Source organism: Barbus barbus (assembly GCF_936440315.1).
Source record: "Barbus barbus genome assembly, chromosome: 24".
Taxonomy (NCBI): domain Eukaryota; kingdom Metazoa; phylum Chordata; class Actinopteri; order Cypriniformes; family Cyprinidae; genus Barbus; species Barbus barbus.
Genome location: NC_136752.1, coordinates 13,617,098 through 13,643,551, shown reverse-complemented (window position 1 = coordinate 13,643,551; position 26,454 = coordinate 13,617,098). Strand labels below are relative to the sequence as shown.

At 36.8% G+C, this 26,454-nt stretch overlaps 1 protein-coding gene across 2 annotated transcripts in view; it reads right to left on the bottom strand.

Annotated features, from left to right (window-relative positions):
• Positions 1-24,244, bottom strand: part of LOC306844194 (apoptosis-stimulating of p53 protein 1-like) — a 59,863-nt gene extending 35,619 nt beyond the window's left edge. The window contains exons 1-2 of one of the 2 annotated variants that reach the window (XM_079376148.1): positions 23,834-24,244; positions 23,230-23,320 (exon numbers count right to left, since the gene is read on the bottom strand). In XM_079376148.1, the coding sequence (XP_079232274.1) occupies positions 23,230-23,238 (9 nt within the window). In that variant the 5' untranslated portion in view covers positions 23,239-23,320; positions 23,834-24,244. The remainder of the gene's footprint in view (positions 1-23,229; positions 23,321-23,833) is intronic. The other variant, XM_079376147.1, reaches the window with a different exon arrangement.
• Positions 24,245-26,454: the final 2,210 nt, after the last annotated feature.

Here is a 26,454-nt window from a genome sequence, read left to right as displayed (position 1 = left end):
CCCCTCTTTCCCCAAAGCATCCAGGAAGGCCAACCCTACATTATTTTCTCTTGAATGGAAGGCAGTTCAAACCACAGGTGAGTATGACAACAAAAAGCTCTTGCGCTGAAGCAAACCTGTCAAATCTAGAAACACCATACTGACATTCTTTTGTGCATAGAGTTGAAAGCAACAATTGGATCAGGTCCGTTTCAGCGAACTCTGTGTGGAGCAACACTAGGACCGAAATATTTAGGCCACACACAAGGTTCTTCGAAACACCAAAATGACTCTTTTGTGTATTCACGCAACAATGGTTTGTGTGTGCTGCAACACTAGAATGGAAATATGTAGGACGTGCACAAAGAATGTGTGTGAAGGACAAAGAAAGGTGTAAACAAAAGTGCACATGGGTCCAAGTGACCTGCGGAAAAGCTGGATAATCTGAGGAAAGCCCCTCAGAGAAGATTTAAACCACTGCAAACACAAACAGGGAACATGGATATTGGGTTCACAAGAAAAAGTCAAACAGGACCATCACTTTATGTGGGTTTAAACGGAGTTTAAACACCAACTAAAAACAATTTAACCCACACATCTACGAAGAAAATGTCTAACTTGGTCTAAACAATGATTCCTTGTACCGTTACTCAGTGAATATGCTGTGCACCTGCTAAATCTACAGCAAAACAAACATGTATTTTGAATGGAGTCTGTTGTCTAAGATCAATGTGAAATGACTTTGTCACAAAATGGTACAAAACAATAAATACAACAAGACTATTGCACTTTCCTTACTGCCAGCATGCAAAACAACACTAGCGTCTGATTCACAAACAAATGGTACTTATGTACTGCCTTTAATAAATTGACCAGAAATTCTAACAAACGCAATCTTTTGATCTGAATCAGAATGAATGACTCACTCAAAACTAAATTTAATTAATGATTCCCATTCCCAAAAGAGTTTGTGGTAACATTTTACAATAAGGTTCATTAGTTTACATTAGTTAACATGAACTAAGAATGAACAATACTTCTACAGTTTGTTTCAGCATTTACTAATGCATTATTAAAATCACAAGTTGTGCTTGTGAACATTAGTTAATGCACTGTTAACTAACATGAATAAACAAAGAACAACTATTTTTTAACTAACGTTAACAAAGATTAATAAATAGTGTAATAAATGTATTGTTCATATTAGTTAATACATTAACTAATGTTAACAAATGACACCTTATTGTAAAGTGTTACAGAGTTTGTAAAATAAAATTAAATAAATATAAATAAATAACATTGACACAGGCCAAGCCATCAGTGCAAAAGCCACCCTGCTGGCATCAGGAAAACGGTGCCCAGTGGGCACATGCATTTACAGTAACCCTCTGGCAGTCTGGATTTAAAGGTTACAGCAGTGAAAGGGTTACACTACAAGATCAAGACACACATACACACACAGAACAATATATAAAACTTTGGTAACAGCTTACCTTACAACAGCTTACAAGACAAGAATGGGTATTGTTTTGGTTTTAGGACAACTTTGATGAAAGGTTTCTAAAATAATTATGTAAACGTATACGGACAGTAAAGTACATAACCGATTCTATGCATTATTTTTCATTCTGATACAGTAAAAATGAGCTAAACAAGGTTAGGGTTAAAAGATTTAATATCTGGTGGCATTTAATATTTAATATTTAAATGTTTTGTTGGCCCCTGAGCATGAAACACATTTATGAAACTAAGCATGTTTCCTAAGAATTACTTGTTCTACATAAGAGTTTGGATTGTGCACTTTAAAGATTTGATCAAATATTTGTTTCCTTTTTTACTGTTATTTTAATAAATCACCATGGCAACACCTATAAGATATCCAAAATCCGTTTGCAATTTAGGTTCCTCAATATTTTGGCATCATGTTGACAAATTTCGGTGTGAATTACTTTATTCTCCTGGTCAGAATATGCTAAATTCCACAGCCTGATTTTTCCAAAAATCACATTCAAACCAAAATAGCCGACTTCCTGTTGGTCATATCTAATGACTGTAAATTAGAAAGTTGTCCGGTGATGAGAACAATATATGTACCGAGTTTGGTGACTATAGCTAAAACTAACCCCCCAACTTTTGTCAAAAGTTTGCGCTATAGAGTGCCTCTTCCACATTCATTTATGAGCTTTTGCAAGTGTCTAACTATCATTAATACTGATGAGTGTGTCAAGTTTCATGAAATTCTAAGCATGTTAAGTGCCTCAAAAACGCCAGAAGAGAATATTAAAGTTTAGCGTGTTAAAGTGTGGCACTTAAAGCAACAGCCTTTAAGTTATCAGAAATCCCTTCACAGTTTTACATCAGCCATGTTTTGACATTATTCCGGTGAAGTTTGAAGAAAATTTAGTAAAAATAAGAGGCTGGTTTCAGAGCATTTTGAAAATGACACACTTCCTGCTGCCAGGTGGTGTCGCTATAACTTTGACTCCTAATAGTCACATCTATGTGATCGGCATTATATAACGAACAAACTGATGAAGTTCAATCAAAATCAGACAAAGTGTTCAAAAGTTATTAGACACTTCCTGTTTCTCATTTCTCACCATAACTTTGTCACCTTCCCACGGCCAAACCGTTCGAAATTAGGGTTGTAACGGTATGAGATTCTCACGGTATGATAATAGTCTCAGAAAATATCACGGTTTCACGGTATATATTAAACAATAATTCTTATCAGTAACAATGACTCTTAAAATAATAAGAATAAGTTATTTGAGTGAACAAATCCTTTATTGCAACAAACTTGAAATCATTTTAATGAAAGTAAGCCTCCCTTCTGAGAAACAAAAAAAAAAAACTAAAACAAAAAACAATTACAAAATAAAGCCATAAGCCTTATGTACATCTATATCACACTTTAACATTTTATTTTTGGCAAAGTGCTGCACAACAGAGGTATTCTAAGTTAAAACATGGACAAACATGATATTCCTTAAAAGTAATGTTTAAATTAATTATTATAAAGAATATTATATTGTTGTTTTCATAACTTTTAAGTACTTTGTACAATGCTAATTTATTTCTGTCCCGGACTTCAAGTTAAATTGAACTTTTATTTTGACAGGTAGCAGTGTGCAAATGTGCATTGTAGCAGACCTTTGAGTTTAGTGTATTTGACAATGTTTTTCTCTCAAATAAAACTGTTTTTCTCTCAGAGCAGCTCTGCTGATGTTCATGTTTATGTAGACGCCGAAAACACCATTAGTGTCATGCATGCATACTTCAGTATGTAGTAGATAAAACGGCGTGAAAAAAGTAGAAAAAATATCTACTTTTGATTTATCCATCCGTCAGATTTCGCGTTTTAAGTGACAACTTCGTTAACGTTATACTGTAAATCCCATTTTCACGACTGCACCGGCATTCCCTCTGCATCATGGTAATTATACAGCCTTCTAACTTGTTATAAATGCGACATACCTTTATCTGCACGGAGGGATGATGTCCACGAATATGAGCGAACATGTTGGAAGTATTGCCTGCTTTAGCAGCCACTTTGAGTCCACATTTTTAGCAAATTGGATTCGTCCAAAGTATTCCCATACAGCAAATTTAAACTTTTTTCGGCGGGGGATGGAGATTAGATACAGTCTCTGTCATTTCAGCAGAGTGAAGCAGCCAAAATAAATTGCATATGCGCAGGTGAGATTATTATGTATATTTTTTTTCCATTAATTTTTTTTTAAAACCGTAGATATGCAAATGTTTGCGGTATGATAACCGTGTACGTTCAAACCGCAATAGACCGTAATACCGGTATATCGTTACAACCCTATTCGTAATATTTATTAAAAAAAATAAAAACTAAATAAAAATAAATAAAAATCGCTTTGCAATTTTGCATCCCAAATGTCTTGAGATCATGTTGACCGAGTTTGGTGGCAATCAATGGACAATCCTAAGACGAGTCGCAAATTCCAGAGCGTGCACTTTTCACACAGCCCTGAATAGCTCACTTCCTGTTGGGCGGAGCCTATGACATGCAGAGCAAAAGTTGTTCGGCTCAATGAGATCTGTGTGTGTACCAAGTTTCATATGTATACCTGCAAGTATGTATGAACTATGCAGCAAGATTTCAGACTGTGTTCCAGGGGTCACTGTAGAACCTCTGTGCCACGCCCAGGTTCCAGCCTCTGCGGCGTCCTAATGACCGCAGATTCCAATGTGTGTGCCAATTTTCAAGAGTTTTTGAGCATGTTAAGGCTCCTAAAAAGCCCTGGATACTTGAAAAAAATTAAATAATCCTTAGAAAAACAATAGGGCCCTGCGCCTTAGTGGTTTGGGCCCTAAAAATATACAAACATACATAGAAATAAAGTATATAGTAAGGACCAACAGAAGAAAGAGAAGGCGCAGGTGCTGCAAAAACAATAATGTAGAAAACACCTGTCAGCAATGAGTTGGCATTACAAAAGCTTGTGTGTGAGAGAGAAAGGCACTTTTGTTCAGCTTATTTAAAAATTCACCATGCTTGACAGATAACGTAAGGTTTGTGATTATGTCAAGGTCTCAAGCGGTGCAGAGAAGTGCAAGAGACAAAAGCATTCGCACCGTTACTGCATCAAACAGAGTGACGCGTTTATCTGAGCACCGGCACTGACCACAGCCAACTTCTGCAGAAGTTACGCACACAGAGTGCTAGATAAAGTCCCAATTTGTTACAGTGCCCTCCAAAAGTATTGGAACAGTAAAGACAAAATTGCTCTGTTGGCTTGGAGTCAAGACATTTACAAATATGATTAAAAGATGAATATGAGACAAAACCACAGAAAGTCACATTTTATTATTGGGTGATTCAAAACACAGGTGTTTTCCCAGCTAAGAAGATCAGCACTTTTAGAGTTTCATCCCTCTATCTGATGTGAGCATAAGTATTGGAACAGTTGCCTCACAGGTCTTTCTAGGTGATCAGCTGTGTCCTGTTGCATTAATTCTTCAGATATTAAAAGCAGGGAATGTGTCGTATCAGTTATATCCATTACTTCTGTATTCTGAATCGTGCATTCGATGATGACACACAAACCAGGATGAAGATGAGGAAGCTGACTTTGAGAGAAAAGCAAGCAATTTGGATGCTCAAAGAAAAGAGGAAGTCAATTAGAGCTCTAGCAAAAACAAAGGGCATGGAGAAATCAAGAGTTTGGAAACCACCAGCGACCAATAACGACCTGATCGGCTGAGAAAACAGTAGTTTATGACAGACAAATCATAAAAGCTGTGAAAATGAATCCTAAAAGAGGTGTCTGTAAAATCAACATCTTCCAGAAAGCTGAGGTGATGCTCTGACAATCTACTGTCCTCGGGTGACTTTGACACAGAATTACAGATGCTACACAGCAAGATGCAAACCTCTGACCAGCACCAAAAATAGAAAGGCAAGATTAGAGTTTGCAAAAAAGCACGAAGGTGAACCAGACGAGTTTTGGAACTGTGTTTATGGACAAAGATAAACCTTTATCTAAGTGATGGGAAAGCTAAAGTGTGGGGGGAAAAAAAAGGGAACTGCAAATAATCCCAAGCATACAGCCTCATCTGTAAAGCATGGTGGAGGTGTTGTCATGGCCTGGGCATGCATGGCTGTCTCTGGAACAGGCCCTCTCAACTTTACTGATGACTTAATGTATGATGATAGCAGAAGAATGAATTTGGAAGGGTACAAAACCATCTTTCCTACCAATATTCAAGAAAATGCCACCAGATTCATTGGGAAGTGCTTCATATTGCATCAGGACAATGACCCAAAACACCCTGCCAGTTTAGTCAAGGAGTTTATAAGGGCAAAGAAATGGAAAGTCTTAGATTGTCCAAGTCAATCTCCAGATTTAAATTCGACTGAACATGAATTTCACCAACTGGAGAGGAGAGTAAAGGCAGAAACTCCCCAAAACAAGCAACAACTGGAATTGGCTGCATTAAAGGCTGGGAAAAGTATTTCAAAGGATGAGACCAAGAGTCTGGTGATGTCTATGGGTCACAGACTCACTGCTGTGATTGTGCGCAAGAGATCTGCAACTAGATACTAGCTTTTAATCTTTATATCTGCCTTATGTTCAACTGTCCCCAAACTTATGATCAACTGTCCCCATACTTATGCTCACATCAATGAGTGGGATGAACTCTAAAAGTGCTGTTCTTTTTATTTGGTAAAATATGTATGTGTTGAAACGACTAATAATAAAACGTGATATTCTGTAGTTTTGTCTCATATTCATCTTTTAATCATGTTTGCAAATGTCTTGACTCCACAGCCAACAGAGCAATTTTCACTGTACTGTTCCAATACTTATGGAGGGCATTGTATATTGTTAAAAGGGATTTCATTAAATAAATGCGCACATCTTTCATCATGAGTGTTCTGAGGTTTATCGTTTGTTTTTTTAATATATACGCTCCACAGATCTAAAGTAATGCCATTGAGATCAAGTTTTGTTTTAAAATATAATTGATAATGAGGATGAAGTCAATTAAAGTTTTTAATTGGAATAAATAAGTTTTATTGGATGAAATGGATTGGATTCAGGAAGCTATGGCAAGAGAAACACACAAAAATACTTGATCGAACTCTGCAGCCTAGAATTCTGCATAAAACAGCAGATTTCCACAGAATTTAAAACAACATGCTTTACAATGTTCTACACATCTCTCATTCCACGTCTATTAAATATTTATTGGGTAAAATACAGACAAGAGTGCAGCACTCACAGTGCATAGAACACGTTTAATCATATTTTAAAAACATTCTTTAAAATTAACAAACGTAGAAAGTGAAAGACATACAGTACATGGAGGGATCTTAATTTTTGGATACTGAGCACAAAACAGGCAGAATGAGGAAGGTCTAGGGTAGAAGTATGAAAACCTTCATACAGCCAAGTTTGAGGTAATGAACAGATGTCCATTTTGAATACGACCGCAGATGTAGATATGAAAATTCCCGAAAAAAGAACTGAAATCATGATTAGAAAAATGGTCTCATATGGTTTTCTAATGAAAATAATCAGCTGAGTTCTGAAGTCTGATCTTTCCAGCTAAGTGATAGGATCTGTTATCCAAGCAAGATCAACAGAGGTGCAGAAATCCCCATCTCAGTCAGTGTGAAGAAGAGCATCCGTTCTTGGCCAGTGACTGTATGATACACAAAAGAAAGTTCAAGCATTTTGTCCTCACAACAGCTCAGGTTTCTGCTTTTCATCAGAGGGGAAAAAAAGTTGTCTACTTCAATCTCTTCCTGCTTTTACAGGACTGCGTCTGCTCTGAATTCTGTCCCCATTCGCAACTCATTGAAAATAAATGGTGTCTTAGAAAGTAACTTTTACAGAGCAGGTCACGTGATATACCTCCTTTCCCCTTTCCTCCGCCATGAGAAAAGTCTCCTCACCTGCTAGAAACCAAAGGTGTGGGAGAAATGCATAACAATAACACTTTATTGAACAGACTCATCAAATTAAAGTCTGTTAAATTAATAAAAAGTATTTATTAATTTATAATAATAGGCTTACTTTGCTCTAGTAATTATATTTACCTGGAACTATGGATGTAACGATTATCGGTTTGACATCATGATCAATTTCCCCACGGTTAGTATTACAGTTTCATATTTTAAATATCATTATACTACGGGGCCGTTGAATGCTTGAATCTGATTGGCTGACGAACGTTCTGAGGTGTGCAATTATTTTCAGGGAAACGCACGGCGAACGTAGTTCCAGGCAGCTTTCTTGACCGCATTACAGTTCCATATCACTTCGCATCGTTGTCAGCGCTGCCCTGACGATTTTATCAGTTAGCCTAGTGTAGCAACTTAAAGGCTACACATGACATTTCTCACTAGCGAGGTAATAACAGCGCTGCGTCTTAAAGCAGACTTACAGTTTAGAGACGGTGCTTCAGAACACTGTTGAGGGACACACAGAGGTAGCCTAATTCATACAAGCTCTCTCTCTCTCTCTCTCTCTCTCTGTTTCTCTTTCTCTGTGTCTCTCGCTCTCTTTCTAATAACTTCATTATTAACTGCATTAGTCTGCTATCAACGGCTCAAGCCTCCATTGCCAGCTTTAAAATGACGTTTTGGAACTAGCAAAAGAGTCGTTGGATGAGATGCGGAAGAAATAATCCTACTCACAATAGCGATTTAAGTAGAAAAACCGGACGAATCCCTTGAAATATATAATCTGATCAATGTCTTGAGGTGTGGCAACCGTAGTATAAGCGGAATAATTGACTCCGGACCGTTGAATTATTAGAAAAATAATGCACACCCGAGGTGTAACGGCCACTCCGCGAAGTGCATTATTTTTCTAATAATTCAACGGCCCGTCGTCAATTATTCCTTACTTAAAACAGTATTCGATTACCACGATTTGAATAACTCACGATAAATAAATATTGTCCAACATAAAGCACAGTTTTAAGTAACAATCTCACGTGCGCACAGTGCGCAGAGTAGTTTCGTTTTGAGTGAAACTAGGGCAGAAAAGCTGGGAGGTTTTAAAAGAGTGCTAAGGGAATTATACGAATTAATATATGAATGAATTAATTATATGAATGTAACTCTGAAGATTCTGACTGTCTTCAAAAACGATTCGATTGCATTGTGTTTTCAACTTTGCTCCATGTTAAACCTAAAGGAAGTGTTCTTAATCGCAATGCTGCTTTGTCCACGGAGTTTGTAACTCCGCTTTTCCATCAGCGCCACCTAGTGTCAGTGAGTGGATTTACAGAGACTTATTTTTTACATTCAGCCTGTGTGCAGTTTCTGTCTCGCCAGAAACGGACCGAATTTGCATGCCCTGCTGTAAGCTGTAAATTTTGACCAGTTAGTGAAAAACAAGCTTGTGAATTCTACACATTTCAAGTCAAGTCACCTTTATTTATATAGCGCTTTTAACAACACAGATTGTGTCAAAGCACTTAACAGTATCAAATTGGAGGATAGAGTGTCAGTAATGTATAATAAGATTAAACCCTCAATTTTCAGTTAAATGCATTTCATTATTGAATTCAGAGATGTCATTGTTTAGCTCAGTTTAGTTTAAATAATATCTGTGAAATCAAATTGACGATCTTCGCTAGAAATTAAACAATTCAGATAAGCTATATAGAATTATTTATGGAGCAGATAAAATACATAATCATTTATTAATAAATTATCATTTTGACATAACACGTTTCTTTATTTAAAGGCTGAAATGTGAGGTTTACCTTTATATGAAACTTTTTCAAAGCTTTATTTGAAAATTTACATTAGATATTTGAACATGGTATTAAACTGGTGTCAGTCAAGTTGTCATTTAAAATCCGAACATCATCGGTAATGTTATTGTTTAAGTGATTATGCAAATAAAAAGTCATTTTATTTGATGTTTGGTGATTTTTAAATATAAAACTTGGTAAAGTGATTTGTGTCGGTACTTTTTGAACATCTCCAGCACATTTAACAATACCATGATAATACTGATAACCGTGATAATTTGTCACACTATAATCTTGATAAGAAATTTTCATACCGTTACATCCCTACCTGGAACAAACATTTTCAGAACACTCTCCACTTTTGGTCCGAAAACAACAAATATTATTAACCTGGAATGAAGGGCAACTTTAGTTCCTCTGTTCAGTTGTGTTATATTATAATAGCTTTGACCAATATTACCAATTAATGATTCCGACCGATTAATGAATAAAAGCTTGTGCATCACAATATAAACAGGAAATGTGTTAATACCCAGTCAAAGAATATGACCTGTTGTTTTGCCACGCAATACACCAAGCTTCATTTTAAAAGGAAGATGCTGTTTTGGTTTTGTTTTTTCCAAAAAGCATCAGTTTGCAGTATCTAAATTTAAAAATCCTCTTGGTGGCACCAAAAGACCAAAACTTTAAATCAGAGAAATGTGACGAGAGATGCACCAAGGTACATCTGAGGTTAGTTTAGTTAGAAATATAAATATGGACCCTCAGAACCACTAAATTTAAACATTTTATTAAAAAGCTATGCATAGCACATCAACTTTTAAGCTCTAGGCTACACTAAACCGTTCATCTGTGAGTATCTGTAAGAACCAAGTCCTGCAACATTATCGCCAGCCGCCTTCTTGCATTTGTGTAACGGAGAGATCTGCTCGAGTAAGCATCCAGCCTACTGGTTTCAAATCTCATAAAAAATGTCTTCAAATGTTGAATACTAAAGCTGATTTCACTTGAAATGCTCAAGCGGGTCAAAAATCTCACAACACTGCAGCACTCCAGCAAATGAAGCGGAAACGAGAAAACCTGCACGTCACAGTTCACAATCTTATTCTCTTGAAAAGTTAATAAATGTTACCTCGGAAAAACGAATTCTTCCTTTCAGCACAGGAAGAGGGCATATATAATTCAGATGTCCAGACAGTCAACTCTTACTTGATTAATCTGAACAATGAAAATTAATAATGACCAATTCTGCCAGCAGAAATGAGAACATCTAGACCCCCAAATCTTTGCAGGCCCCACAACTCCCCTCCCCTGTCACTATCTTAATATATCCGATCAGATCCATAATGCTGAAGCAATTCTATTAAGGGCAATATGACAAAGCCTAGCAGACAGAGATGGAGAACAGAAACTAATGACCGTCTTGGCACAGTGTGTATGAAATCATGCAAGAGATTGGTTACTTTTTGGCAGGAGACTAGACTACATTTTTATGATTAGAGTTATAGTCTCATTGAAAGGCTGTACTATATGTATTATACAATACTGTCAGCAACAATTTTGGATTAATAAAAGAAAGTAGCTCATAAGGTCAGCAGTTCTGAGAAGAATTAAATCTCTCACTAAATTTAAATACAGACATGTTACTAGCACTGACTGACTCACTACCTGAACTACTTGCAATGAAGACTTCATGAAAACACCTAAATGATTTTGCTGTCCAGCCGCATCTGAGAGGCACAGGTTAGTATTAACATTCTACCCCTCTCATCTCTAAGCAGGACATCTATTTGCATCACCTTTCCCCACTTAGATGCAGTCCGTCTTCTTCTGGCCTCTCTCTTCAGCTGCCGGGCATGCTCCTTGCTCCAGGTTTTATCTCCAGGTTTGACAGACAAGCTGACCAGGCCTCGAAGAACAATAGTCACAAACTTCTTCATGTCGCAGGAATCGCTCGTAGCGCTACAGCAAACACATCATTTGAATGTGTCTCGTTCAAACCCACTCAGCAACAGTAGCAGGCAAGGGTTCCCTGCAGCGAAAAGCCTTCAGTAGTCACGCTAGCTGTGTGACTGCTGAGAGCAAGAGAGCGTGTGAGTGAGAGAAAAGGAAAAATCAGAGGAAGACGACGGAGGGAGGGTGCTTCTCTCATCAGAATTGTGAAGGGTGCGTCACCAGGTCCCCTCCAGAATAAGGCTCCCTCGAGAAAGCAGATGGCTGCACCCCAGACCGGAGGCAGCTGATGGGTGCATGCCGTAAAGGATGGAACAAAGATCAGACAAGGATATCATGACCTGTAAAAACTGTGAGATGTGAGATGTTCAACTACATCAACTAAACAGCACAGAACACTGATAATCCCATGATTAAACTAAACAGGTTTACATTTACATTTATGCATTTAGCAGACGCTTTTATCCAAAGCGACTTACATTGCATTCAAGTTACAGTTTTTACATTTTATCAGCTCTTGCTTTCCCTGGGAAACGAATCCATGACCTTGGCGTTGCTAGCGCCATGCTCTACTATTTGAGCTACAGGAAAGATACAGGTTTACTAGCATAAAACATATGTGGGAGTTTTTGAGATTACAATTGACCAATTTGATAAAGTATAAGTGAATTATAAAATTTTTGCAGGACTCTAAATTGCAAGAAAAACATTTTTATACTAACAGTTCATGAACATACTAAATTGGACCACTGGTCGGTCTGTGCTGCACCGAAACAATCTTCTACTCTCAAATATGAAATGCGTTTATGTATTATTGATACTGCCATGTTAAAAAAACCATGAAAAGATGGAAGAGTTGAAACATCAAGATAAAAATAATGGAAATGAAATGACAGACAAATTTTAATAATACATGCTAAAGTGGGTTTTATTACCTGGAGTTATCCTATTTTGAGAATAAAATCTGTGAAACTCAAAAGCCATATGAAGCCTTCGAGAGACAGACATTGTTATAAACCCTAAGATTGGCTTAACTTTATATTTATACAGGCAAATAACTCTGACATGCATATAATTTAACTTCAATCTGCTTCAAAGGAATAGTTTTCATTGTTTTTTCCATAGAATAAATAAGAGTTTTTGGACTTTGTTGACTTTAATTGCAGACAAAAAATGGTTAAAACTAGGGTTGGGCGATGTCTACCAAATTGGCATCGGACGATGTCTACAGTGAAACATTGTGATGGACGATGACATCGGGGGGCGGGGTAAGGGGTGTGCCCAAAGCATGAATCCGTATTCAGAAAGGCACGGAAAACAAATAATGCGTTCTACGGAGCCACTAAAGGGACATGGTTAGCCGTTTGATAGCAGTAGCCTGTTACATTACAATAGCCTACATGAAAATTCACTTAATACATACACAAAGTAAGGAGAGATGACTGATAGGACGATGACGAATGATTTGCAGACCCCGAGCACCACTGACAAACATCTTGTAAAAATGTGTGGTAAGTACTGCCGCTCCATATTATAGAGTCTGGGTGATCGTGAATCTCAGAAGTGAAAGTGAAAGTAAAATGAGAGCACGCATTCAAAATCACTTTCAATGCCCTGCATATTAATAGCGGTTCTCCAATTTATTTACAAAATAATTACCCAACGATATAATTGCGAGAGAAAGTATTGAAATATATATTTTTTTATCCTCCCATCTCGTTTTATCCTCCCATTGTACACTTAATTTTCTTCCCGAACATGGAATTGGGGTGCGGCGGATTGCGAGAGGGGGAGGGGGGAAATCACGATGTCGGCTCAACATCGTGATGTCTGTCAGCCATCGGCGATGGACAATGGCATTGTTTATCGGCCCAACCGTTGTTAAAACATTCTTCAAAATGTCTTGTTCATAAAAATTTGGAACAACATGAGGGTGGAGAAAAAAAAAACAAACAAGGACGGAATGTTCAATTTTGGGTGAACTGCTCCTTCAAGAACCATCCGCTCTTAAGGTTTATTCAGAAATTCATTTGTCTGCATGTGCATGTTTAATATGTTTAACATTTAATAAAATGTTCAGTAATCTAAACGCCCCCTCAAAAGAAAAAAAGTGGACAATGCATAATGTATGATGACATGACATCATGAATTCAATGCCGCTGGCGGCATGAACAGGATATACGGCTGCAAATTTATGTTTATATAAATTAAATATGTTGATCATTTCCCTTTATGTTGTAGTTGTGATTAAAAATTTTAATCAGTAGACCTTACATTAAAATACTTTTTTGTGTGGGGACCCTCAGTATGACATCGCAGTTACAACGTTCACTGCAAGAAATATTACATAGAAAACTGTAACTTGAGACCTAAATGGAGTGCTGTAATCAGCCCATTATGGAGGTAGTGTGGACTAAAATCTTGGATGTTTGTTGACATCAGTGACGTAATGCCATGAGACTCTAACTATAAGTCCCTCACTGCAAATAAGACCCAAAACTGATTAAAAAACAGTTTTGATAACAGTTCCAGTAAACACTACAATTATGATGTTCCTGCAAGACAGCTCTGTCCCAAAGCTGAAATACCAAGTGCTTCCATGAAAACAGTTACTCACCATAAGGTCTAAATCATGCTTGTAGGCCTAATTATACTTAAATAATTAAGTTTAACAAAAAATAAGTTTATATTAATTATGTAATTAATCAAGTGTATTGTCTGGTGAATATCTTAACATAGAAAAAGAGAGATTTAATTTTATGCAAGAGGAAACGGGTTTCATGAGAGCTAAAAGAAAGTCAGCCTCTCCAGAGAAGGTGCTTGATAAATCATAGGCAGTCTCCTAAAAAAGGCTTTTTAAAAGCACAGAACTAGGAGGTTCTTCTTCAAGAGGGTTTAAGAGGACTGTCTCTGTCATACAGTATCTAGCTCCTCGGTCCTTCCCGATTAAAACCCCTTGTGACGGTCACCATTCATATTTGACAAGCTCCTCTATGCATAGGATGACAGTTAAGCAGGAAGCATCAAGGAAAGTGAATGAATTTGTAAAGAGCTCAATGGCAAGAAAAGAGGGAGTAGGAAGAGAGACAAAAAAAGATGACATGAAATAGCAACAACAGCTTTTGAATAATTACGGACTGATTGTTTTATCTTGTTTTTAAGGCCAGACCTGTGTCAAGTTCCACACTGTATGTCAGAAATTTGTTAAATATTAATCAAATCCAGTCATTAATAAACGTAATCAGTGCAAGCTGTCTGTCCCTATAATTTCTGGGTGTCATTTATGTTCTTAGCTCACACTTGCCTTTCAAAAAATAAAGTGAGAAGCTACAGCCACGGGAGGCAGAGGAAGATGAGGTTGTGTCTAGTTCAAATTGCCCCAACAACAGTGTGTTAGCAGCTCAATACACTGGTCTTCATTGGCTGCCTGAGTCACACGCACAGAGAGGATGAGATGAGACGAGAAGGGCACGCTCTCTCGCTGACTGAGGCTGTGACACTGATGCCATTACAGAGCTGTGGGGCAACCCGCCATGCAGGGTAACCTCACATTTCTGACAGCACATTCATGTGCCACTAACATGAAAGCTCATTGGTTGAGGTCGATTCCTCTTTTTGATCAGCATTGGTTAGTCCAACTCAAGGAAAAGTCACGAATGTGTCCTCATGCCCCAACAGAAAGTGTCAAAACAATTCTAAGAGCTCCTAAAAACACCTAAAATGGCTGTGGACAAGACCAGATTTAATAAGACACTATGTATCAAACAGCATCAGGATGAATTACTGTTCTAGGAAACTACCAGATACAACACGAAACCAAATTTCAAAAAGTAACTAGTTGGTAATAATCTGGCTGACAACTGACCATTCACATCCTTGATTTTGTAACTTGCAGGCCACGTGTCTAAACAGCACAATATTAACAATCATTATAATGACCCAGAATTAGTTTTACAGCTTGGAAACTCTCAGTACCAAGTTAAAAGAAAATGAACAGCTGCATCTGAGAGCAGTAAATGAGAATGCAGAGGGGCAGCATCATGATCAATACGCCCTAATTAAAGCAGACACCTACTGTGTGAAACACTCCAGATTAGATGTCAAACCCCAGTAAACACAAATCCAGGACATGTGCATACACACACGTGCAGAGAGAGCCACAAGGCAGAACGGCAGATTGAGGAACTGTGGATCAGTCCAATGCTTTGAATTCATAGTGAGTAGAGCACTAAAGTGACACATTATGAATCTTTCTCCTAATAGGAATGCTATCTAGCAGAGAAGACTAAATGGGTTCAGCTGAGGTTTGGCCATGGACAACAAGGCTGTCAATTCAAATAGAAAAATTTACTTCTAGAATGATGCAAGCTTGATCCATGAACTTGCAGTTTTCAGCTGCACTGTTAGACATTTGTGTAGATTCTACAGTTATTTACTGTATATCCCCCAGTATAATACTGCAAATTCCCTTTACAGTAAGTAACTGTAATACCCTTTGCATCATGGGAATTTTCTTTGAAGTCAGACCCCACATACAGAGACTTACTGTATTTTTTAAAATTGCTGTATGCTACTGTATTTGCTGTAACGACCTCTTTGGCGCCATTCCATTGAGGTTGTTTAATTTTCCTCATTTCTTACATTTGGTTTGACAAGATTTGCCCTACACCGTGTCTGCAACGCCGCAACAGCTTGGAACTGACTATACTGAACGTGTTACATCGCTTGTTCTTCATGTCAGAAACACCACGCAGCTCGCGTCCGAGGAAGACACGGAAGCAGTGGCAGTGCCGCGGGTTTTGCCCGGGGATGAACCAGCGAGAGTGGAAGGGTTCCTGAGAACATCTGCACTGTGCGCACACCAGTTTAATCTAGTAACATTTAACATTTACCCGTTAACATGGTGGTAACAAAACTTTACTATGGCAAACCGCACTGTTGTTTCAAACGACTTTTGTCAGCTTATTGAATTACCGAATTAAAATTATTTTTAACGAGCAGTGCTCATCTTATATTAACATTAAGTTAACTAATGTGAAATTTTGTTCAGGTGTTATTAATGTTGGTCAGTAGCCCACTGAGAAAATAAAATCTTATGTTAGCTAGGTTAAACTAGTTTTATGGCTAGCTGCCTTTCTATTTTTAGAATTAGTTTGCTATAGTTCTTAATGGAATTTAGGATTAACTGCATTTTTGTATGTGTGTTTTAAAGGCAACTGCAATGAAGTATCAAGAAAGACATGAGCATGACAGACAGCCTGTGACTGATAATTCGGGTAAGAGAACTCTATGGTTTAGAGAGGTTTGTGTATTCTATATGGGGTTTGCCTTTTAAAAGGGTGTCATTTCTACTTGTTTTTCAGAGAAGACATTTCTGTCACCAACAAAGTGGATGGTGAGCAAAGGTGGTGGCCACGTTTTGGAGGAGCACCTTGGTTTTGCAGATGGCTATGTATTTTTTTCCCTCATTATGTTTCTGTTGCCTAAAGACTCTTTGTGAGGATAAATCCAGAGGATACAACATAATGCGCTGCAAAAGGTCCTGAGACAGGAGAAATGGTGAAGATGCACGGTTCCAGCATTGGAACACTGTATTTTTAAGTGTTATACATGCAATGTTTTAAATAAAAATTTCATATTAAGTATTTTGTAATAATTTTGTTTTTTTAATTGAATGCCAGTAGGATAAAAATAAAATAAATTCTATATAAAAAAAATTATAAAATCTATATTAAAATGCATGAATTAGAGCAGTATACTGATAAATTTGATTTTTTTACAGTAATTTAGTGTACAGCAGTACAGTTTGCTACTGTGTATCAAATACAGTTTGCTACTGTAAATATTACAGTAACTTACTGGCAACAGTGTTGCTAGTAGTTTACTGCAAAAACCCTTTGAAATGTCTAACAGTGTGGCAATAGTTTTAACTTTAAAGAACATGTCTTGAGATGCAAGAGCTGATAAAATGTAAAAACTGTAACTTGAATGCAATGTAAGTCGCTTTGGATAAAAGCGTCTGCTAAATGCATAAATGTAAATGCATGTTCTGTTGCATAACATTAACAGACATAATGACATAATGCTGGTTATTATGTAAAACAGATCATTAGGTTAAAACACGTATGTGAGTTTAGGCATGAAAGTCATGTGGTTTCATCCATATTTGAATGTTTAATGAACTTCTCATTTATTAACAATGTTTGCTAATAAAAGTCATTGTAAAGTGTTACCCATACCTTGTTTTTGTTATGTTCACTCAAAATAAAATTGAGTGCCTGTGTGCTTATGTTGTAATATTACTTTCGTAAAGACTGTGCCCTGTAACTCTTCATATACAGAAAAAATATTAAACTAATAAAGTCAAAGAAGCTAAACTATTTTTTAATAAAAGAAATTCCTCTGAAGAGGGTTTTCGGTCATACCGGAAAGAAAAGATACGAGCACAGGATGACATTAAAGGATATTACCCTTATTGATTATGCAACACAATGCTGCAATAACAGACTATCCTCATTCCTTCCCGATCAGACACACCCATTTACACTCCCTTAAGTTAAACCATGCTATACATGTTATTTGTGTGTGTGTGTGTGTGTGTGTGTGTGTGTACCCTGCCTGCTTTAGGCCTGTCATGGACAGATGGAAGTTTATATTGTGTGTGATCATTAGTTTACAGCAGTGAGAGAAATAACTTATATCCCCCTGGAAATATCCCCCTAGGGCAGGGCTTGACGCTTACCTTTTCCCCAAGGAGCACATGTGCTCCTAAGTCAAAAAATTTAGGAGCGCATTAAAAAAATTTAGGGGCGCAACGCAAATTTTTCAAATGAGGTGTTTTAGCTTAATAAGGGGATACAAAGAGACATTTACAAGCACAATTATTTAATTGATCAGAATACAGAAAGTACACAAGGTTTTTAAATAATTTTACTTCAGACACTATTAAATAGGCTAATTATTAGTTATAATCCTATTAAACTGTGTCGGTATAAAATTTTCACAATAATCATTGAAACTTTTGTCACGGTATATGTTTTTGTTTTTAAATCACAATATATAATTTCTAAGTGAAAAAAAGTGTTGTCCTCCTAACAGGTTAAATAACTTTAAAGATAATTTACTAAAATACTTTTTTAAAAAATACATAAAAATATAAAGTAAACAAGTGTTTCAAGATTAGAGTGCAAAAGATTGTTCAAATGAACGAAAGAACAATAGGTAAGTAAGTCCCATTTGTTAACATTAGTTAAAGCAGGTTAACATTAACTAAAAATGCTAATTTTTAATAGCTAACAATAGCTAATTGTTGCAGTAGTTAATATTCTTTGTTAATGTTGATTAATAAAAAATACAATTATGTTAGTTAATGTTAGCTCCATTGAATTATATTAAGACAACTTTTGATTTTATAATGTATTATTAAAAGTTGAAATTAAGATAGCATTATTAATAAATGCAGTCATTGTTTTTTTCATGTTAACTAATGGAACTTGTGTTACTGAACAATAATAACGAATCAGTCGTTGATATATAGGTAGGCCCACTGTTCTCCACTGTAGCTTAGAAACAATGTTTGAAAATAAATAGCTCATTAAGTCTTTAAGTAAGAATTATTTGATGCTATTGTGAAGACTAAAGCGAATATAAATATCTAAATGACTGTGAGTGTGAAACATTATTTACACAGTTTTAGGAAAGTAGCGCAGCTGATTTGTTTACTGGGTTACCGGGGTAACGGCAGCGCCCTCTAGTGGCGAATGTGCGTCATTCAGCGCGTCTTCAATTTAACTCGCTCCGCTTTTCTTCTCATCTGTGCTCATTTAAATTAAACCGTTGCCTTTTTAAAGTTCTGTAATCATATGAGGCTGCATCGCAATTTTTCCATAAATAGAATAAATTATTACGTTTGTTATAGGCTGTTTTGTATTCGCACTTGTGCTCCTAAATACATTTTCCAGTTCGCACACATCTATTTTTAGTCGCAAATGCGAGTGAAATGCTCGCACTGTCGAGCCCTGCCCTAGGGGCAATTTTTTCTAACATTATTAAAAGCAGGTGTCAACTTCAATGCCAAATTCTTAAATTTATTCTTACATCACATTAAAATAATAAGATACTATAGGGATGTTGCCTATCAAATGAAACCAGTGTCAACAAAAGCTATATTATTACTGCATCTGAAATGTAATTTAGATGCATTTACACAAATTTTCTGAAGCAGTCGTTCTCAACTCCAGTCCTCGGCACCCACTGCTCTGCAAATTTAGTATGTGTCTCTTAAGCCCGAGACACACTGCACGATTTTCGGTCCCAGATGAAAGATTGTCATCGTGAAACAATCGTGGTGAATCAGAAATCGCTACAGTTGTCTCATGATACCAGGCTTTCGTCTGGGACAGCCAAAAATTGTGCAGTGTGTTTCGGGTTTTATCTTGACACACTCAGTTCAGCTCATGGATCTCTTTCCTAACGAGCTGATGAGCTGAATCAGGTGAGTTAAATAAGGGAGACTTACAAAATGTGCGGAGCAGTGGGTCCCGAGGACTGGACTTGAGAACCACTTGTTTAAAGCAGCTCAGAGGTACTAATAATACTATGAGTCTAATGTTTTAAAAATCAAATTGAATATTAAAATATAAAGTACTGATATTTTTCAAGATTAAACTAAATCAATCTACAAGCAAACAGTGGCAAGTCCGTCAAAATTAGCCAGTCACTGAATCATTCAAATTATTCATTTAAATCAGCTGACTCATTCAGAAGTTAAGTGTGACTGTCTTAATGAATGGGTCATTGAATCATTCACTCAACGAGTTGTTAAAAACTGCAGATTCATCCTGTAACAAAACACGCTTTGTGCTGTTCTGAAACGCAACAATGGTTCTGCTCCGCTTTGTCACTGCCTATAAAAAAAAAAAAATTGTTCCAAACAATGTCCACTCACACCATTAAAACAGTTACCATACAATTGCTATATCGTACACTCCTAATAGACAACAAGATCAATGAGCACTATTAAGAGTTCAAAATGGTGCTACTCATCTGCGCTCTATCTCTCTGAATATCCCTCTTCCAAACCTTATACTACAGCATCAGAACTGCTGTGTGTGTGTTTGCTATATTGCTTTATTAATATCTAGCACTGCGCCAATGTATCAGAGCTTGCTAAACTTACCCACAGGAGCTATTAACTAGTGTGGCAGGCAAAGGGAGTAAAATTCATCACTTATCCACAAGGCCAACCAGCACTCTGCCTGCTCTCTTAGACAATCCATAGAGACTGTGGCGCAGGTTCTGAATACATCAGTAACCCTGTTTTCAGCGCACTACTAGCATATGGCACGCTTCAGTAAACAGTTGACAAATTAAGCACTTTATTATATACACCACAGGAGCGTTTGGGGATGGGCCTCTAGAGTCTGTGTGTCTTTGACCTCTACTGAGGTTTGATGAAGTATGCTCTTAGATCTTCTCATCTACTCAGATTCTTGGCTTACACATTGCTCTAGTTCTCTAGATACAAATAGCCACTAGGCAGTACATATGTAGGCATTTCCCATCATGCATCTGCATCCCAGCATGATAGAGCAATCTAGGTCATGGAGGAAGTCTCTTGTGATCCAAACATCATGTAGGCTCTTCATCACAGTCTTAAATCAAGAGTCCTATACAGGCTGACTATGGAAAAAACAGCTTTCTCACAGTTCATTTAAGCAGACTGAAGATGTCTTTAGTATTCTAGAGAAACCAAAGAAATACATGCCATTCTTCATCACTCAGTCTGTGTAGCAGTTATATGCACACCTGTGTTGCTCCTGAGGTACAATCTAGATGGTTTTACATACAAAGAGTCAATGAGGCAAGAAGTTAATTAGCAAAATACAGAACCATAACCTAATGTACAGCTCTAACCTTATGATGAACTCAACCACACCCTGCTGTGAGTTTGCCGTTTACCCCTCGTTTGGCTGTTTCCATGGCTGTAAGGCAATTGCAGCACAGGCAGCTTAGAAGCTGTAGCTACACTTTAACAATGCCAACATCAGCATAGGGAGAAAGTGTAGGGGCTTCAGCAAGCAGGAAACTGAACCTAACATCCTTTGTTTGAAAGCTGCTGCAGATAACCATGCTTTCAACAGCATACAATTAAGGCTATAGTTTGAATCAATAAATAGAAAACGAATGGTGTGGTACCTAAAAGCCATTTTGCAATTAAGGTAAATACATTGTAAAAAAGTCAATTTAAGACCACCAACAGTAGCACTCCATGTTACATTAAGGCAGTCACATTTACCGCTGAAATTCTACTAGAACATATCATTCATATGTCCTCACAGTCGGTGGAGTATACATTGAAAGGCTTCCACGCTCAACTGCATGAGACATAACATAAAAAAATGAAGTATAACTCATAGTTCTCCTATTAGCTGCCTACTGCTGAATAAAATGTGTGTGCTCTTTTCACTTTATAGATAGGTACTACTGAGATTAGGCTCCCACCCACCATCAATGACAATATCACATCAAAAATCAAAAATTCATTTAAACCTGCAAGACAGACTGAAACGCACCTTTTTTTCTCCATAATCCATATCAGTACAATCACATTTTACTTTGTTTAGTCACAACCAATCAGATCCCTTCCACACTACATCAAAACAGGATATTTTTCAGATGTCATCAAAGGATGGTAATCATGACTAGCAATCTGCTTTCTGCTGATAAATTCAGTTTGGGGACACATTAGAGTAGCATTACAGAGGAAACGGAAATATGAGCATACATACATTTGACATGGTGCTTGGGTTACTAGGGGCATGTAATGATTGTATATTGATTTGTCATAAACAAATAAACAAAAACAGACAGGTGGAGGATGTTAAAGCCCTTTAAAACCTGACAGAGATTTAACTGGCGCCTGAATACCATGAGGATTCTTCTAGATAAGGTTAGTGTGGTAGGCAGCGATTACTTAAACTGTGATAACCTAATAATTACTCAGATGATCCACATCTGTAGAGGAGGTGGTAAAATACTATTTTGTTGATAAACGTAAAGTGTTGTGGGTTAAATGAGCTCAACAAGGTTAATGTTTAATGATATAAAGCTTCCTTTGGAGTTAATGTGTGATCTCAGAGTAATTCACCTGCAGGGTCTAAGTGCTCATGAAAACACACTGATTTTCTGTAAAGCAATTTTGAAATAAAACAGATTATGAAAACAAAGTCTTGGTAAACAATTATTAATTGAAAAATGTTGCCTAAAACAATCCTCACATTTAAATGGATGTGCATCCTTCACTATTTTAGTTCCTACAAATATGAAACAGTTCAAAACTGAAATAAAAAAACAGCAATAAAAACAAATGAATTTTTCAATGTTGCCAAGCACCAAATACTAAGACCCTTTGAGAACTGAGGGGAGGGACACAAAACTGTCAATAATGATTTAGCATAACTGAAACTATTAAGCCATTAGTCTGAAAAAAAAGACAAAACATTCTCTTAACGAGCAACCGCACATCAGCGTCTTAAAACTAATAGCTGCCATTAGTGCACAGAGAAAAAAGGAAATTGACTAAAGCCTTGTCACACAATAAAGCTCCATTCTGAAACTGTTCTGTAATGAAAACTCATTGTTTGCCATCTCAAACAGAGGTATTGTACTTAAAAAGCTAAATGATCAGTCAAACAGCACGGCATGAGGCACAGATAGTGTTTTTGCACAGTGGATATTCCCATCCACGGCCCATTAAGAGCTTTCCGAAAAGAAACCCCATTATGGATCCACTGGCAAGGTTCTAGGTAGATCGCAATGCCACTCTCAGTCTCAGCAATGATCAAAAGTCAAACTAAGACTTTCACACTAGTGTAACGAACCAAGATACTGTATGTGCTTTCCAAAATGTAGTAGGTAGTTTCAAAAAATACTAAACACAATAGTCAAACTGACGCCTCACTATGTGAACCATAAAAATAATCTGTCAGACATAATATAGGTTGTTTTGACTCACTGCTGACAAACTAAATGAAATTGAATACTTACAGGCATCATTTTTGCTTGTGTCAGAGGAACATCTGGTCTTCAACTGTGCCTTTCACAACATCCACAAGGTCCAACCCGAGATTACAGCCCTCTGTACATCAGGAAAACATCTTCATTTGCACTATCACTGACACATGAATGTCCACAACACCAACAAATACAGGCCAAACAGGCCACGGCTCTGTGCATCGTGTTATTTTACTTTAAATAAACGCTTTAACGTAACAAGCAACATCTCCTTTATCAGACCAGTATTAAAGAGAAGCTTTAAAAGACTCGCTAAACTGGAAGAACAGCAGACTGTGAAATGGCAGATGTTTCTATACACCTACTGCGAGCCCGAAACTCATTCTCTCCTCACAACGAATGACTTAAATATACAGCGTGTTGTGAATCAAAACTAAGAGGTTTTAACGTTCGTCACATTTAAAGACGTTTATTCCAAGGAGTTTTCCTCTGTCCGCCCAGTTCGTTTTAACAAGGTTCTCACATCTGTTAGCCAGCTAACGTTAGCACGAACAGAAAACCATCTCGCGGTGTAGTACATTTCAATAAACATTGATATAATATACACCGGCGGTGGATAAAACTACATTATACTCACTTGTCACGTGTAGATATATGCCATAATCTTTTAGAAAAGATACATGAGGTGTTCCTCGTATCCTTGCGGAGTGAAAACAGTAGAGTATCGATTAACTCGCGAGATGGCTAAATTAGTTAGCCTGCTAGGCGAAGCCAGGTAAAACACTGCTTACGCGAAGCGAATGGGAGAAAACCAAACCAGAACTCGCGTATTCCTCTAAATGTAGTCGGATATTGTTGTAATATATTTTAAAGCACCAAAATGAAAGTAATACAAGTATAGCAAAACAGCTAGAACTGGCTGAGGCGAATACAAGCAGCTCGCGCTGTGGTGTTAAGTGATGGCACACGCACGCAGACTCTTAGTGACTTATGGATGTTTGTGTGTGTAGTCATTAAAATCCGTAAGTGACGAAAATCAACTAGGCATAACACGCCCTTAGTTTGTCGATGAGTCACATTAATTGTTAGGAAGCTTAGGAAGTAAATGGTTATTTTAGGAATGGCTTTACTTGCAGGTGTTCAACATGGCATATACTCTCTTATATTACACATGTTCGACACTTTCACTCAGAAGTTTCAAGTCAAAAATATATATTTTTATATTGTATTGTATCATTTCAAAATTATTTTTTTAAGTATTTGAGAAACAATTAAAGGACCCACATTTGTTTTGAAGCTGAGGTGCTGGACAGTCCTTCAACACCCACTACTGATCAATAACATGAACTACATATCATTAACTAGACATTACATAAAATGTCTAAAATGCGAAAACAAAGAGTGTCCTTATTAAACATTAAATGAAAATCGTTAAAAAAATTTGAATAGGTATTTTGAGTGGGAATTTTACATCAGCTCAAAGAAAGCAATTTGTGTCCTTCAAACAAATGCATGCTATTGAAGTACTAGAGTCATTAAAACACTTGTGGCAGGACTTCTTTAATAGTTTAATTCCATAAGTTAACAATCAAATCAAACAGTTTCATGTTTGCTGATTTGAATTTCCAGCAAGACAGAGTGAAAGACTACAAAGCAGTGAATTGTCCATAGTGTGATCCATATCAAGCGGTTTATTGTTTACATAAAACAAAATACAGATATCCAGGGGAAGTTCTTCATGGGTTAGATTTACAGAGAAGACATGGGGAATGACACTCTGGTGGTCCAATTAGTGGGCAGGCTCTGTGAAAAAAGGAAAGTCACATTAGATACAGAAAGTTTTTTATATATCCCATAAATAAGCATTTTTAACAAAGCCTCAAACTATCCTTTATACCAGGGTTTTTCAATCTTTCAGATACTCCAAATATGATCATTCTTGTGCAAGGGAACCCCATCCTAAAATTTAAAACGCAGCTATATACTTCCATGTATAAAGACCCAATGGGGTATGTGTCCAACATCACCTGACCAAACCGGAAAACAGGTCTCATTGCATCTGCTTGTTAAAGAAAGTGTTAACAGCATTATGAACTGATGGTAATATCTATGGACTTTTAAGGTTATCACTTAACCTACCTATTTTTTATTGTTTCCATTGTATTGAATCTTAATATCAGAATGTTAGTGAGAAGAGAGAAAAAAAAACTCCTAGATATCAATTTGCATATGTGAAGAACATCAGTTATGATCATCTTTAGTATCTGCTCTGAAGCAACATTCAGTAAAACAGCTCCATATTTAACAAAACACACGCAAAAGACCTGAACCGGAAGTGATGTGACCTGTTTTACAGCATGCAGAAGTTTGTTGTGCATAACCCCCATTTATAAACTGTCAAACGTTACTACAAATATGTCAAATATTATTTGGAAAATATTGTTTCTAAAATTCTTACTTCTCACTATAATACTTATACATCTATTATTTATGATTTACTTTTACATTTTTTAACCTTCTCTAAGCTTTTTTTTCCACCTAACACCTAAAACTCCCATGCAAAGTTTGAAAGTCTCTCTCCTAGACATTTTTCACCTATGTAAAAAAAAACCCTGCTTATACTTACTTGACTGCACTGCTTTCTTCTTTCCTGCAAAACAGCAATATTATTGTTAATATTTAATAAAAACATTAAGAAGCTCTTAAAATCAAGTCTGTTACTTTGAACAGGACACTAGAAGTTTCTAAAAATATTGTGTAACAAAACTGTCTATGAACATGCGCTATGCTTAGAAGACACATACGAATGTACAAATTAATAATTGAATGACAAAAGCAATGTTTACGAAGTACATTGTTATAATATGAACTATAAAAGAGCTGATAAAATGTAAAAACTGTAACTTGAATGCAATGTAAGTCGCTTTGGATAAAAGCGTCTGCTAAATGCATAAATGTAAATAAAATAAATAAGGGTTTAAGACATTTTGACAGCATGCACACTACTAAAGAGCTCTTCAACAAACTAGACCTCTCACCTCCATATGAAAGTTTGTAGTACATTAAAGTCATGATTCCTACACCAACCCACATCTCCTGGTATGCTTTGGTGTAGTAGGGGGCCACCTTAGTCCACCAGCCAGCGAATGCACCACCTGCCATCTAGTAATTAAAAAAAAAAAAGATGCATGAACATTTGTCAAAAAGGCTTCAAAAACATATAACATATATTATCATGCATATGTTTGAACGTGCAAA